General features: G+C 35.9%; 1 protein-coding gene across 1 annotated transcript; it reads left to right on the top strand.

The window, feature by feature from the left end:
* The first annotated feature begins 6,396 nt into the window (after positions 1-6,396).
* Positions 6,397-13,706, top strand: LOC132313343 (ubiquitin-activating enzyme E1 1-like). The gene is made up of 7 exons (XM_059812066.1): positions 6,397-6,611; positions 7,017-7,351; positions 7,762-7,979; positions 9,946-10,740; positions 11,016-11,881; positions 11,981-12,413; positions 12,913-13,706. The coding sequence occupies exons 2-7, from the start codon at positions 7,030-7,032 to the stop codon at positions 13,507-13,509; spliced, it is 3,231 nt and encodes a 1,076-aa protein (XP_059668049.1). The 5' UTR covers positions 6,397-6,611; positions 7,017-7,029; the 3' UTR covers positions 13,510-13,706.
* The last annotated feature ends 342 nt before the right edge of the window (positions 13,707-14,048 follow it).

The following is a 14,048-nucleotide window of genomic DNA, read 5'->3' as shown; positions in this document are numbered from 1 at the left end:
GTGTGCATAATATACTGAGAGAATATTCTAATCATTTAGTGCATAGTGAGTGTTCCAGTAAATAAATGTATAATAGTATTCTTTAGGCCATTCTTTAGAAACTTAATTGCAACCCTATGAATTTTTGTATAATATCAACAAATATGCAAATGTGAATTGACAAGATTTGACAAATTATCAGTGCATTTTTTTCAAAGAGATGTAAATGTTTATTCTTTTTCTTATATTACCAATGAATATTCAAACATTCAACAAGCGATTCGTTCTCTATTTAGTTATGTGACCAAAAGTTCATGTTCCTCTTCTGTTGATTTAATTTCTTTTTTGGATTCTTTGGGGCCTTAGACCCCGGTTTCTTTTATGTCTACGGGACGAGTTCCCCTATTGAACGCCTTTTTTAATATTATTACTTATAAAAAAAATAAAATAATAAGGCTATTCTTAAAGATATAAATTCAGTTTTAATGCATTTCTTGTGGAAGGGTAGTTCTTTAATGAATGCTGGTTCAAAAGTAGCTTCGGAGGATGTTTGTTACCCTAAAAAGGAAGGTGGTTTGAGTCTTTGGAGTTGAATGCTTGGAACAAGGCCGCTATGGCTAAGAACTTATGGGAAGTTGTTCAAGTGATGCCTCAATCTCTATGGACTGAATGGGTTAAAGTTCATCTCATTAGAAATAGAGACTTTTGGTCTATTAAAATTCCTCAAAGTAGTTCTTGGAGCTGGAGAAAAATCTTACAAATTAGAACTAACTTTAGAATGTTTATTATGCATAAAGTGGGTAAAAGGACACACACTTGGTTATGGAATGACTATTGGCTCCCTATGAGCCCTATTGTGATGAGAATAGGTAATAGAGTCATCTTTGACTCAGGTTTACAATGAACAAACAACTGTGGCTGATATTATAGTTAATAACCACTGGCAGTGGCCTCAAACCAACACCCTTGAGCTTATGGAGCTAAGGAATGCCATACCTTCAGATTTCCAGCCTTTCTAAATAATGATCAAGTTATTTTGTTACCTAGTAAGGGGCAGTTTACCATTAAAACTGCTTGGGAAAATATTAGACCTAAGAAAAATGTTGTTGCTTGGAATGAGACTGTTTGGTTTAAAGGAGCTATTCACAAGCATTCTTTTATCTGTTCGCTTGCCTGTTTAAATAAATTGCTAACTCAGAACAGGATTTGGATTTGCCTGAATCTGTTTTGAGGATCTAATGCTTTTGCTTATGTTGTGCCATCTCTTACTCTGCAGCAGGCCTGTTAGCTCTGACCAGGTCTGTTATGTTTTTTTTTAGGTGTATTCTTCATAATATCAGGGTTGTCATTTGGATTTCTTGGTGCTGTAACTGGAAGTTGTTCTGTTATCAAGATTAGTACTCCAATTCTTGTATTCTCAAGTCTTGTTCTGTTTTTTACATTTAGGGTCTGTTTTTGTTGGTTATGGTCTTGTGGAAAGATAATAGTGAAACTCCATTTTCTGTTGATATTTGAATTCCCTAGTTTAAATTTTATTCTAGGATGTACTTGTATTTATTCTTCTTTTTCAAGTCGTCTAAATTATACTGGTTTGAATGTTTACAGAACTGTGAAGCATACATTAAAATATTGGCGGGGCCCAGCCAATATAATGCACAAATTCAAAAAAAAAAAATATTGGCTGTAGATTTCATCATCCTAAGTTTGAGAATTTAAAAGTTGATGAATGTTTAAATTTTATCCTTTTGTCGAATCTTTTGTCCTCCCATTTGTCCTTAAATAATATAATACAACAAATTAATCATTCAAACAATTTAATAATTTACAAATATCAATCTTAATTTTGCTTTTTAATGTACGATCAAGCCTAATATGATATAAGAGCCTGTTAGGTTGATTTATACATAATATAGATCCTTTGCAAAATTGTAATTTGGACCAAGAACAGATCTTGAAAAAATCGCTAAAATCGATAGCTATAATTAACTCAGTCAACATTCTAATTGCTTCCACATTGCAACACACACAATCGATGGATGACATATAAACCCTTATATCAGAACCATGGTTGATAAAAGAAACAACCCAGAAACAGGGCTAAAATCAAACCCTAGATCTCCGTCACAGCCTCATGAAACTTGAGATCTGGACACAAATGCCCTAAATTACAACACTCACAACATGATTGGAATAAAGATCAGAACTTGGAAACGCAATATAGATTCTGATTGTCACAATATTAGAGAGAGAAAGTGAACACAAGGACCTCCCAAATGTAAATCTCAAAAGCGAAGATATATGTGATCTATAGATACAAACAGAGACACAAAATGACGTACCTGGTGGAGGAGCTCTGCCAGATCGGTGGTGGAGAAACTTGAGATCTGGACACAAATGCCCTAAATTACAACACTCACAACATGATTGGAATAAAGATCAGAACTTGGAAACACAATATAGATTCTGATTGTCACAATATTAGAGAGAGAAAGTGAACACGAGGACCTCCCAAATGTAAAGCTCAAAAGCGAAGATATATGTGATCTATAGATACAAACAGAGACACAAAATGACGTACCTGGTGGAGGAGCTCTGCCAGATCGGTGGTGGAAAAGGTTGGATCGCCACTGAAGTCGCCTTTCAGGGAGCTACGCGAAGAGAGAGAAACGATGCTGGAAAATGACCTAAAATCTGATATGCGACCTTAAATACGTGATATCACCGCTACAGTAAAAACAAGGGTTGGTTTGGTTTTGGTTTGAGATCAATTCACCGCTACAGTGCCATATCAGTCTAATATCACCAAAATGTTGATATGGGTTTTGGCCCAAAAATGATAATGTTTTGGCACTGTTAAATACCATATCAGCCCGCTCCAAACATGATATTGGCCCAAAACCAAAATCAAAACACCAAAACAATATCAGATATGGGCCTCCGAACAGGCCCTAAAATTAAGCCTTGGAGTATTTAAAGTTTGCAAACAAGGCGACCCAACTAATCCGTCAGCTCTTTTGCTTTCTCTCTTTCGTTGTTGTCTTGTTGACCATGGAATTCAAGTTCTCATGCCATTCTCGTTTTATATGCCCCAATTAATCATCAAAAATTTCTTTATTAATCTTTTTTTTTGTACAAGAGGATTTGAATTTTTAACCTCTAAGATGTCAAAAGGTAAGTAATAATTAAATATATATTAAAATTTATCTAAAGAAACGTTGAATACAAGATAATATATATTTTTATCAATAAAAATCTAAGTCACATAAAACGGAAGTGAGATTAAATTTAAGAGTAGGAGTGTAAAAGTAAAAGTGCGCTTAGAGGTTGACACCAACAACTGACACCCGTTGAGAAGGATTGTGTTACTTAGATAGAAAGTACAACCTGTTCTTCCCTTTGACAAGTTGAGTGTTCAAAACCAAATGAAGGCAAAAATATATAGTCAGTGTGTGCATTTCATTTTTCTTTTTCTTTTTTATCCTGATAATGAGGTGTGATAAAATGTAATTTCTTATAGTTTATGGGAAGTTTAAAAATATATATATTATAAAGTGAAAAAAGGGTTTGTTTGGTTTGTTTTCAAATCAATTTTCAATGAATTTTAAATATTTAAAAGTAAAAAACATTAGAGCACTACAAATATTGTCTGGCAAATTTAGGTGTTGTTTGATAATTTAGGTATTATTTGATAAAATTGAAAATTAGATATTGAAAATTTTTTGAGTTAATTTTAGTGTTTATTGTGCTATTTGATAAATCAATTCAATATTTAGTTATGAATAAATTAAGTTATTTGTATATATATATTTTAGTTAGTGGGGTTAGGGAAAAGAGAATTCGAACCTAAGACCGGAGGCACTTAAGGCTTGGCCTTTACCACATCTAAGTTCTTTGTAATAAAATGTTGTGAAAAATTAACAGAAACTAGATCAAACACATATACAAGAATACACATATTTTAAGTTCACCCAAAAAATTAGGGTTATGTTCAAATCACTATGTTAAAAAAACTGCACACACTAGTTTAGAATAAAATATATAACCCCGTAATAGGGCAACACAACATGCGAGGAAGATACTAAAATACACCAAAATTGTCAAGAGGTTGGATTCGCTAATGTGTATAGTACTTATCAAGCTCCACACTCACTATCTTTTAAGTGCACAAGATAATTCAATATAAATACCACATAAAGATTGCACCACCTAAAATCATTAAAAATTATATATATATATCAAATAAATTATGGGATTATATATATATAATTTTTTTGAAAGGTAAAACAATTTACTCACACACTGTCTCCAATGGTGGCTTGAACTCATAACCTTCCATTGGGAAGTATCAGTATGGTATCGCTGGGCCATTTGCCATTGAATATACAATACTAAATATGTAACTTTTAAAATTTTCGGATTTATCATTAGTACATAGATGTTAATTATAAACATAGAACCTTGTTGCTACTTGTTTTAATTTTAAGTGAAAAGGCTAATTCACTTAAATTTTGAAGTGAAATTTTTTATTGTTTATTTAAGTGGTATCCATGTAATGAATTATGTTATGAAAATAAGCACTTAATTACACAAATTTATCTTTTAAAAATGCCTCATTTCAATTAAAGAGAATTGGGCCCCTGCGGAAATAACATAAAATATAACACAATATTTCCAAGCCCAAATCTTATAGCCCCAAAGTAAAAAACCCATGGTTAATGGCTTGATTTGGTAGGGTGAAGCTTCTGTTGGTGAGGTGAAACTCAATCAAGACTTGAGATGGTCAAATTAAATTGGTTAACTATGTTTTTATTTTTTACATTGACAAAAATATACACATTCTAAGAAACATAGACACGGAATATGCATATTGGACACTGGTGTGGGATCCTTAATGGGTGTTTGTACTTTAGACCACACACTAATTGCCCACACTAACCCCCGCCGTCATCCTATTTGAAGATATAAATGTTATGCCATTTGTCTAGTTACCCTTTAATAATTACTGTTTAATAAAAATTAAAAATTAAGCAATTAACATTTTAAGTAATAATTATAAATTGATGAATATTTGATAAGTTTTGAATTTACACTGAAATAACTAATAACACTAGAAAAGTTTTTTATTTTAACTAACACTAATGTTACGTTGGTACGTAGGAAATGATTATTCCGATTTTAATGTTTGGTTGCAAATATGAAATGACGTATGAATAAAATGATAATAACCATTTTAGTGTTTGTTGGTGGAAGTCGATGGCGGCGGCAACCGCGGTATGTAGTGGTGGCAATAACGGTGGCGGAAAGCGGTGGTGGTGTCAATAACGGTGGTAAAAAGTGGTGGTGGTGTCAATGACGACGGTGGAAGGTGGTGGTTGCGATGGAGGTGGATGTGGTGGAAGTTAATAAAGATGGTGGTGGTGGTGATGGCACGGTGGGAGTGGTGGAAGTCGGCGACAATGGTGACAATGACAGATAGTGGTGGATATGGTGGTGGTAGAAGACAGCGGTGGTGGAAAGCGGTGATGACGGTTTTTAGACTTAGAATATGAGGGTTTTTTTTAGAACTTAATAATAATAATTATTATTTTTATAAAGAAAATTCACTTTTGAATGGAATGGTCATTTTATAGGTTTAGTTGTAAAGTTGATTTTCAATACAAAAGAATGGTCATTACCATTTTAAATTTCATATGAAACAAGAAATAATTGAAATGTGCATTCCATTGTTATATACCAAATGCAACACAATTTCTTTAAGTAATAACTATGGTATTACAAAACTGTCATGAGAAATACTTAAACCATTTAAATTAAATTATCAAAGGCTATGTAACTTAGTAATATTTACTCTACCTCCTAATACGGTAGATGATGGCTCGAGACAAGGTGGGCACAGATAAGTGTGCAGTTTCTTATTAATGTAAAAAAATATTTAAATTAAAAGAAGAATTATGCGATATAAGATGTGTTCGGGTTATAATCTATAATTTGTGAGGTTTACTCGAAGAGAAGAGTAAGATGCCCGTTACTCAGATTTATAATTGAGCAGGGGCTGTGTGCAAATTTTATCATTTTCAATGTTTGGTTGAGTTAGATGGAATAGAAAAAAGGAGGGATGGATGTACCTTATAAAAAAAAAATATATATAAAAAAAACAGAAAAAAAAAAAAAAAACATGAGACATAAAAAATACTTCCTCCTCTGTTCCCTTACTTGTGACACAAAATAAGTTTTCCAAACCTCCTCTAACACCAAATTCCCGATTTACCATATCTGACATATTGGTGGAAAATTTCGTTCAGAGTATTATAAGGACGGAACTGTCATTTGCAAATAGTACTTGTCATAAAAAAAAAAACATTTGTCTTAATACTCGGAATTTCACCATATAATGTGGCGATAGGGAGTACCACAAAGAAGTAACGCGGAAAAAGAGTGTATTTTGGATTGAAGTCCTTGAAAGACTCCCTTTTCCTTTTCCGCCCCCACCCTCTCCTCTCACTAATAAGAGGAGAGATGGGATGAACCCAACTCACAGAAGCCAAACAACTCAACCCCCAAAACTCCTCGTCTCCGTTCGTTCACTGCCTATCACAGTCATCGATTTCTTCACTCCATCAAAGTCCTAATCAGTACGTTCTTTGCTTATATTCTCTATCGATTTCTATATTCTTTACTTCAACTCTCCGACTCTGACCATCTTTATAAAAAATACCATTTTGAGCATTAGATACTCAAACCCTTTATATATATATACGTGTTTGCGTATGAATATATATATCTATATGTATATACTCCGTTATTGATGCCTTGACGCAATTTAAAATGGCGGTGATGTTTTTATATTCTCAATAAAATGCAATTTATTGATGTTATGCCTAATTCTTTACTTCACCCATGCATCTTTGACCCTCCGTATAGGAAATATTCGAACCCTGCATGTATATATATGTGTGGTTGTAAATTTGTGATTCTGTATCTTCATGTATGTACTCTGTTATTGATATTTTGATGTAATTTAAAATGGTGGGTAACAGTTCATTGCACTATATGCTTCCTGAAAAGAGAGCTGTTGGAGGAGAGGTTGTATCGGACGCAGGAGAAGACACCCAAAACACTGAATCTTTGATCAAGAAGCAAAAGATCGATTGTTTGATCTCGTCGGCGACCGCCACCACCACTACGACGATGGGAGGAAATGTTAACGGCAACGGTAAAGCGCCGATTGTGGTATTTGGTGATGTGAATCCGCCAGATATCGACGAGGATCTGCACAGCCGCCAGCTCGCCGTGTACGGTCGCGAGACTATGAGGCGGCTATTCGCCTCAAACATTCTTATATCGGGGATGCAAGGCCTCGGCACCGAAATTGGTATGCTTAATTCCGTATAATTTATGCCTTTTTGTTCATTTATGGTAGATTAGTGAGATTGCTGATTTGCCATAAAATTAGGTTCTTGATCGTGACCTTTATCGCAAATCAATTTGGTAGGCTTTGTAATACGTGTGCGCATGCTGTGTATAATTTGTTTGGAATATTTATTGCAAAACATTGGTTTTTTTTAATTGAATTCTGTGATGGTTTGTTTTTGTTTTGCAATTGTTACTTGTTACAGTAGCTGGTGTTTCTTTTGTGATGTTCTGGTATTGGAAATGTTGTTTTTATTTTTTATTTTTCAGTTTATGTGAATGATGCTAGTTCTGAGATAAGATAAGGAATGTTAGTTGGTTTCAATAATTTGGGTCACTGGTTTTGATAGAACGGGATTTTTGCACCTGCAGCAAAGAACCTTATTCTTGCTGGTGTTAAGTCTGTGACCTTGCACGACAAAGGAAATGTGGAGTTGTGGGACTTATCTAGCAATTTCATTTTCTCTGAGGATGACGTGGGGAAGAATCGGGCCCTTGCTTCTGTTCAGAAACTGCAAGAACTCAACGACTCTGTGGTCATTTCAAGTTTAACAACTGAACTGGCTAAGGAACAACTATCTGATTTTCAGGTAATGTTTTGTACAGTATTTGTTTTAGCTATCGACTCATTCTCTTTTCTCTTTGTTGGTTTGTGCAAGTTTTAAGTTCCTCTTCCTCAAGTAGTCATTAAGAAGATCATAGAATATCATGCTACGTGTTGCAATTATATTGATCTTGTTGCACACATTTGAATTTATGTAGTCGAGTATACATTTGATGGTATACCCCATCTTAGACATGTTCACATTGCTTTTTATACACGTAGTATTTGTAAAGATATCTCAAATGATTTTATATCATTTAGCAATTTCCATTTGTCAAGTTCCACCCCTAATATACCCAAACCGTATGTGCCACATATTGGTATCTTGTACTCTAGATTCTGCAGGACTTTGTTACTTGGACTCTCCCATTTTGTTCACATATTAGTGTCAACACGCAATGGAATGGGTACGGGTATCGGATATGTGTTTGAAAAAGGAACCAAATCAAACCCCCCAATCCTTCACACGACATGATTAAAAAGAAGAAAAAACTCAAATTTAATTGCAAAGATGAGTTTCTATCTATAAGGTAGATTGAAACACTTTTCTTTTACCACATCCCATTTAATTTAAGTAATAACTGAGTATACTCTTGTAAAACAACATTAACATTCCACCATAATAAAACATATAATTTTTCCAACTCTTGGACACATATCCTCTGTATCCTAAGATTTGGGATTCGAGGAGTTCCGACTCTCAGATACACACCCACACCCGATACACTTATCCAAGTTTGGGTAAGATAGCTGCAGGGATTGATATAGGATCTCCGCCCACAATAATGTTCCCAACAAGGTTTTACAGATTATTTATCATCTACCATTTGATAATAACCAAGGTGCTTTTGCTAATTGATGTAGCTACTCTTTTTGTCAAATAGCTATACAAGATAAATTCAAATGCACCCAATGAAATTAAGTGTTTGACATTGAGGTCAATGCTTGGCAGATCAGACCACTGAGGATGTTGAGATACTCTATGAAAGTTGTGTTCTCATCCATAACAGGACCGTATGGCTGCTTCTTCAGATAAAGTTTGTTTGTCAGATAATTCTCTATGTATTGGCTCTCAAGTTTCTTTTAGTTTCAATCTTTTTAAGGGTAGGAGGGTTAACCATGACAAATAAGCTGGTATTTGGAAATGACTAATTTAGTAATTTCGTTTTCGTTGTTCCTTACTTGTGAAGGAAATAGTTTGTGGAATGAATATGATATACATTACTTGTCAACAAATGATGATTGTTAATGGCTCCGTAAATCTTTCTCATCGTCTTCACGTGTAAGATTCTGAATTACTCCTACCCTTCATTTTCTCCATCTTGTGGGACCTTCAAAACAGTTCTTATCTTATAATAATAGTTGTAATTATAATGAGGCTATTTTGATTTGAAATTGCAGGGGAGAAGATATTGTGTTTTTATTGCATTATGCTGTACACATTTGTTTCTGAATTCTGTGGTTTAAATTAATAAGTGAAATAATGATATTATATATGCATATATAGACATTTCAGTAGCCTACTGATGATGATTGTGCTACATCTTTCATTATTTTCACATTTACTCGAATAAACCATCACTATCATGATTTTCCACCATTTTTAAAACTTTTTTTTTTTTTTTTTGTGGGCATCCCTGTTGCTTGTAACAAAGTTTTAAGCTTCTCAGACTACAGAATAAGTCTCCCCTTGCTTGCTTTGTGCGTGTTATGAATGCTTGCTGACTGAAGCAGGTGTTCACTTTTTAACTTGTATATCTCTCTTTTTTCTTTTTTCTTTTTTCTTTTTTTTAATTTTTATATATGTGTGTGCGTATATATATATATATGTATAGATTTTCTAGGAGTATTGTAGGCTTATTTAGGAACAATGCATATTCTCTTTACATTTGTTCAATTTATTTTCCTGCTTTGTGAACAGTTCTATAATTATTTAAAATTTATGGCTGCAGGCTGTGGTATTCACGGATATAAGCTTAGAGAAAGCAATTGAATTTGATGATTACTGCCATAATCATCAACCTCCAATCGCTTTTATTAAATCTGAAGTACGGGGCCTTTTTGGTAGCGTGTTTTGTGACTTTGGCCCTGAGTTTACAGTTTTTGATGTCGATGGCGAAGATCCTCACACTGGCATTATTGCATCTATTAGCAATGATAACCCCGCTCTTGTAGCATGTGTTGACGATGAGAGGCTAGAGTTTCAGGATGGAGATTTAGTTTTATTCTCAGAAGTCCATGGGATGACAGAATTGAATGATGGGAAACCAAGGAAGGTCAAGAATGCAAGACCCTATTCATTCGCCATTGAAGAGGATACCACAAATTATTCTGTACATCAGAAAGGTGGTATTGTCACACAGGTGAAGCAACCTAAAGTGTTGAACTTTAAGCCATTGCGAGAAGCACTTAAGGATCCTGGTGATTTTCTTCTAAGTGACTTCTCCAAGTTTGATAGACCATCTCTCCTACACTTGGCATTTCAAGCATTGGATAAGTTTATATTGGAGATGGGACGCTTCCCTGTTGCTGGGTCAGAGGAGGATGCTCAGAAACTGATATCTGTAGCCACTAAAATCAACAATAGCTCAGCAGATGGGAAACTTGAAGAGATTGACCAAAAACTTCTTCGGAACTTTGCATTTGGTGCTAGGGCTGTGCTAAATCCCATGGCTGCTATGTTTGGTGGTATTGTTGGACAGGAAGTTGTGAAGGCTTGCTCTGGGAAGTTTCATCCTCTTTTTCAGGTTAGTTATTGTGCATGGAACTGGTTCTAGATGTACTTTTAAGCTAAATACTACTTGTGAGTCTAGTTCAAAATTTGGTCAAGCCTACTTAGAGGCAGTTACTAGACCGAACAAAAACTTTCACTAGATCTGTTATTTGGCCAGTTAAGTGGAACTTCTACTGAATTGAAACTTCTTGATGAGTCACAAGCTTTTCAACCTAGGACTATGTGTCTTTTAATGTTTATTTATGTTTACGGTGTTAACCTAACATACTCATTGGTTTTTGTGGACAGTTTTTCTATTTTGATTCTGTTGAGTCCCTTCCTGCCGAACCCCTGGATCCCAGTGACTTGAAGCCCTTAAACAGTCGCTATGATGCACAGATCTCTGTGTTTGGATCTAAACTTCAGAAAAAACTAGAGGATGCAAAAGTGTTTATTGTGGGATCTGGTGCACTAGGATGTGAGTTCTTGAAAAATGTAGCTCTGATGGGGGTTTGTTGTGGTAAGCAAGGAAAGCTGACAATTACAGATGATGATGTCATCGAGAAGAGCAACTTGAGCAGGCAGTTTCTTTTCCGGGATTGGAACATAGGGCAGGCCAAATCAACAGTTGCTGCTTCAGCTGCCTCTTTGATAAACCATCATCTCCACATTGAAGCCCTTCAAAACCGTGCTAGCCCTGAGACCGAGAATGTGTTTGATGATACATTCTGGGAGAATCTGAGTGTAGTCATTAATGCCCTGGATAATGTAAATGCCCGGCTTTACATTGATCAAAGGTGCTTATATTTTCAGAAACCGCTTCTAGAGTCAGGAACCCTAGGTGCCAAGTGCAACACCCAGATGGTTATCCCTCACTTGACAGAAAACTATGGTGCCTCAAGGGACCCACCAGAGAAACAAGCACCGATGTGCACAGTGCACTCATTCCCTCATAACATTGATCACTGCTTGACGTGGGCTCGATCTGAGTTTGAGGGTTTGCTTGAGAAAACGCCAGCTGAAGTAAATGCCTATTTAACCAGTCCCAGTGAATATACATCTGCGATGAAGAATGCTGGTGATGCACAGGCCCGGCACAATTTGGAACGTGTTCTTGAATGCCTTGAGGAGAGATGTGAAACATTCCAAGACTGCATATTTTGGGCCCGTTCGAAGTACTTTGCTTTAACACTGATTATATATGTGCTCATTTTGCTTTGCTTATTATTTTTTTCCACACAGCTTCTTATGATGTGCTTTTTTTATGGAACTAGGTTTGAAGACTATTTTGCTAACCGTGTGAAGCAGTTAACATTCACGTTTCCCGAGGATGCTGTCACCAGTAGCGGAACACCATTCTGGTCTGCCCCAAAGCGTTTTCCTCGCCCACTGCAGTTTTCTGTTGATGATATCAGTCACCTTCACTTTGTCATGGCGGCATCCGTATTACGAGCGGAGACATTTGGCATCCCAATTCCTGACTGGGTTAAGTCTCCTAAAAAGTTAGCTGATGCAATTAACAAAGTGATTATCCCTGATTTCCAGCCCAAGGAAGATGTAAAAATTGTGACCGATGAGAAGGCCACTAGTCTTTCAACCTCATCCATGGATGATGCTGTAGTCATCAATGAGTTGGTCATGAAATTGGAAAAATACCAGAAACAGCTGCCGCCTGGTTTCAAGATGAATCCAGTTCAGTTTGAGAAGGTTAATTTTATTTCCCTTTTGTTTTTTCCTATTTCTATTTGCCACAACCACAAAGCTGGGGTCTCTTTTAGATTGTCAACATCGCAGATCTTAAGTCAATCTGTTTGGACACCATTCTGTTTGTAACTATATGACGTCCTATTCTTTCTGCTGGTATATAATGAATATTGTTAGCTGCCAAAGGATAATTGCATCATTGGTTCACTGGTGATCTAGGGACATAATTTATTTATTTTTCACCATGGAGATATTGTTGGAAGCCAAGTTTTAGACGATACAACTGTGTTGAGCTTTCATTCCTTGTGAATATGTCACCATAATTGGCATGATGGCTTGCAAAGTGTCATGTAGAAGTGGAATGGTCTAGAACGATATGGTGCTTTGTTGTGCAGGGGGATAGGCAGCGATTTTTTCCTAGTTTTGCATTTTTCTATGTAATTGTCTTGCATGTATCTTTACTGTTGAGAGACCTTTCTTTATAATTCTTTTGAATGTGCAGGATGATGATGCAAATTATCACATGGACCTTATTGCTGGGTTTGCCAACATGAGGGCAAGGAATTATAGCATCCCTGAAGTAGACAAGCTTAAGGCCAAATTTATTGCAGGTAGAATCATCCCAGCAATTGCAACCTCCACTGCTATGGCCACTGGCCTTGTGTGCCTAGAGCTGTACAAAGTTCTTGATGGAGGTCACAAACTGGAGGATTACCGGAACACCTTTGCCAACCTAGCACTCCCTCTGTTCTCCATGGCTGAGCCTGTTCCTCCCAAGTTGATCAAGCACCAGGACATGAGCTGGACCGTTTGGGACAGGTGGATTCTGAGAGAGAATCAAACTTTGAGAGAGCTTCTTCAATGGCTTAAAAACAAGGGGCTTAATGCTTACAGCATCTCCTATGGGAGTTGCTTGCTTTATAACAGCATGTTTCCAAGGCACAAAGATCGGATGGACCGGAAGATGGTGGATCTGGCCAGGGAAGTCGCCAAAGCAGAGTTACCTCCATTCCGGCGTCATCTTGATGTGGTAGTTGCTTGTGAGGACGATGAAGATAATGATATCGATATTCCTCAGGTTTCTATATATTTCCGTTAGATTGTTTGTGCTAATTAGTAAACAAAATCAGCATGCAAGCCATGATGGAACTATTTAGCAGCTGTAGTTCATGATCTTGGTTTCCCATTGATTTATGTGACATGGGAAAATTTTCTTTTTGTTGTAACTTGCCTATAAATTTAAAAGCAACTCTAATTATGCAATACCTAATACCCTGTTCAAGTCTGGCTTTACTTGTTTGTGGCCGAGCCATTTTTTATTATGCTACCTCAAATCTTTCCATTATGCACCTCTTGAAGAACATAATTTCTGATAGGATGTAAGATCTTGAAAACTTAATTGCTGGTCTGTGATGTTGAGTGGTAATGTTGGAACTCTTAGTAGGGGTTGTAAAGTATCCAAGATAATTGCATTTTCCTCTATTATAATATGTGGGGAACTTGTGTGGAAAGGAAATGGATTATTTTTCATAAGTGAATTGCTTTTCTACTTTCTTTCACTTTCTTTTCTTTTCACTTTCCCTTTCTCTTTTTTCTTACCTTATTTTCCAAGAACCAAGTTTCTCATCTAAATCGTGA

This window comes from Cornus florida, unplaced genomic scaffold, assembly GCF_030987335.1.
Source record: "Cornus florida cultivar Cherokee Brave unplaced genomic scaffold, ASM3098733v1 CherokeeBrave_3.0.0_Hap2_Chr06, whole genome shotgun sequence".
Classification (NCBI taxonomy): Eukaryota; Viridiplantae; Streptophyta; class Magnoliopsida; order Cornales; family Cornaceae; genus Cornus; species Cornus florida.
This window is presented reverse-complemented; position numbering and strand designations above follow the sequence as displayed.

Excerpts from the sequence above, each read along its gene's own strand:
- LOC132313343 (XM_059812066.1), top strand. The coding sequence starts at position 7,030 with ATGCTTCCTGAAAAGAGAGCTGTTGGAGGAGAGGTTGTATCGGACGCA. Across the intron at positions 7,352-7,761 it reads AGGCCTCGGCACCGAAATTG|CAAAGAACCTTATTCTTGCT; the intron begins GTATGCTTAATT and ends TTGCACCTGCAG. Across the intron at positions 12,414-12,912 it reads ATCCAGTTCAGTTTGAGAAG|GATGATGATGCAAATTATCA; the intron begins GTTAATTTTATT and ends TTGAATGTGCAG.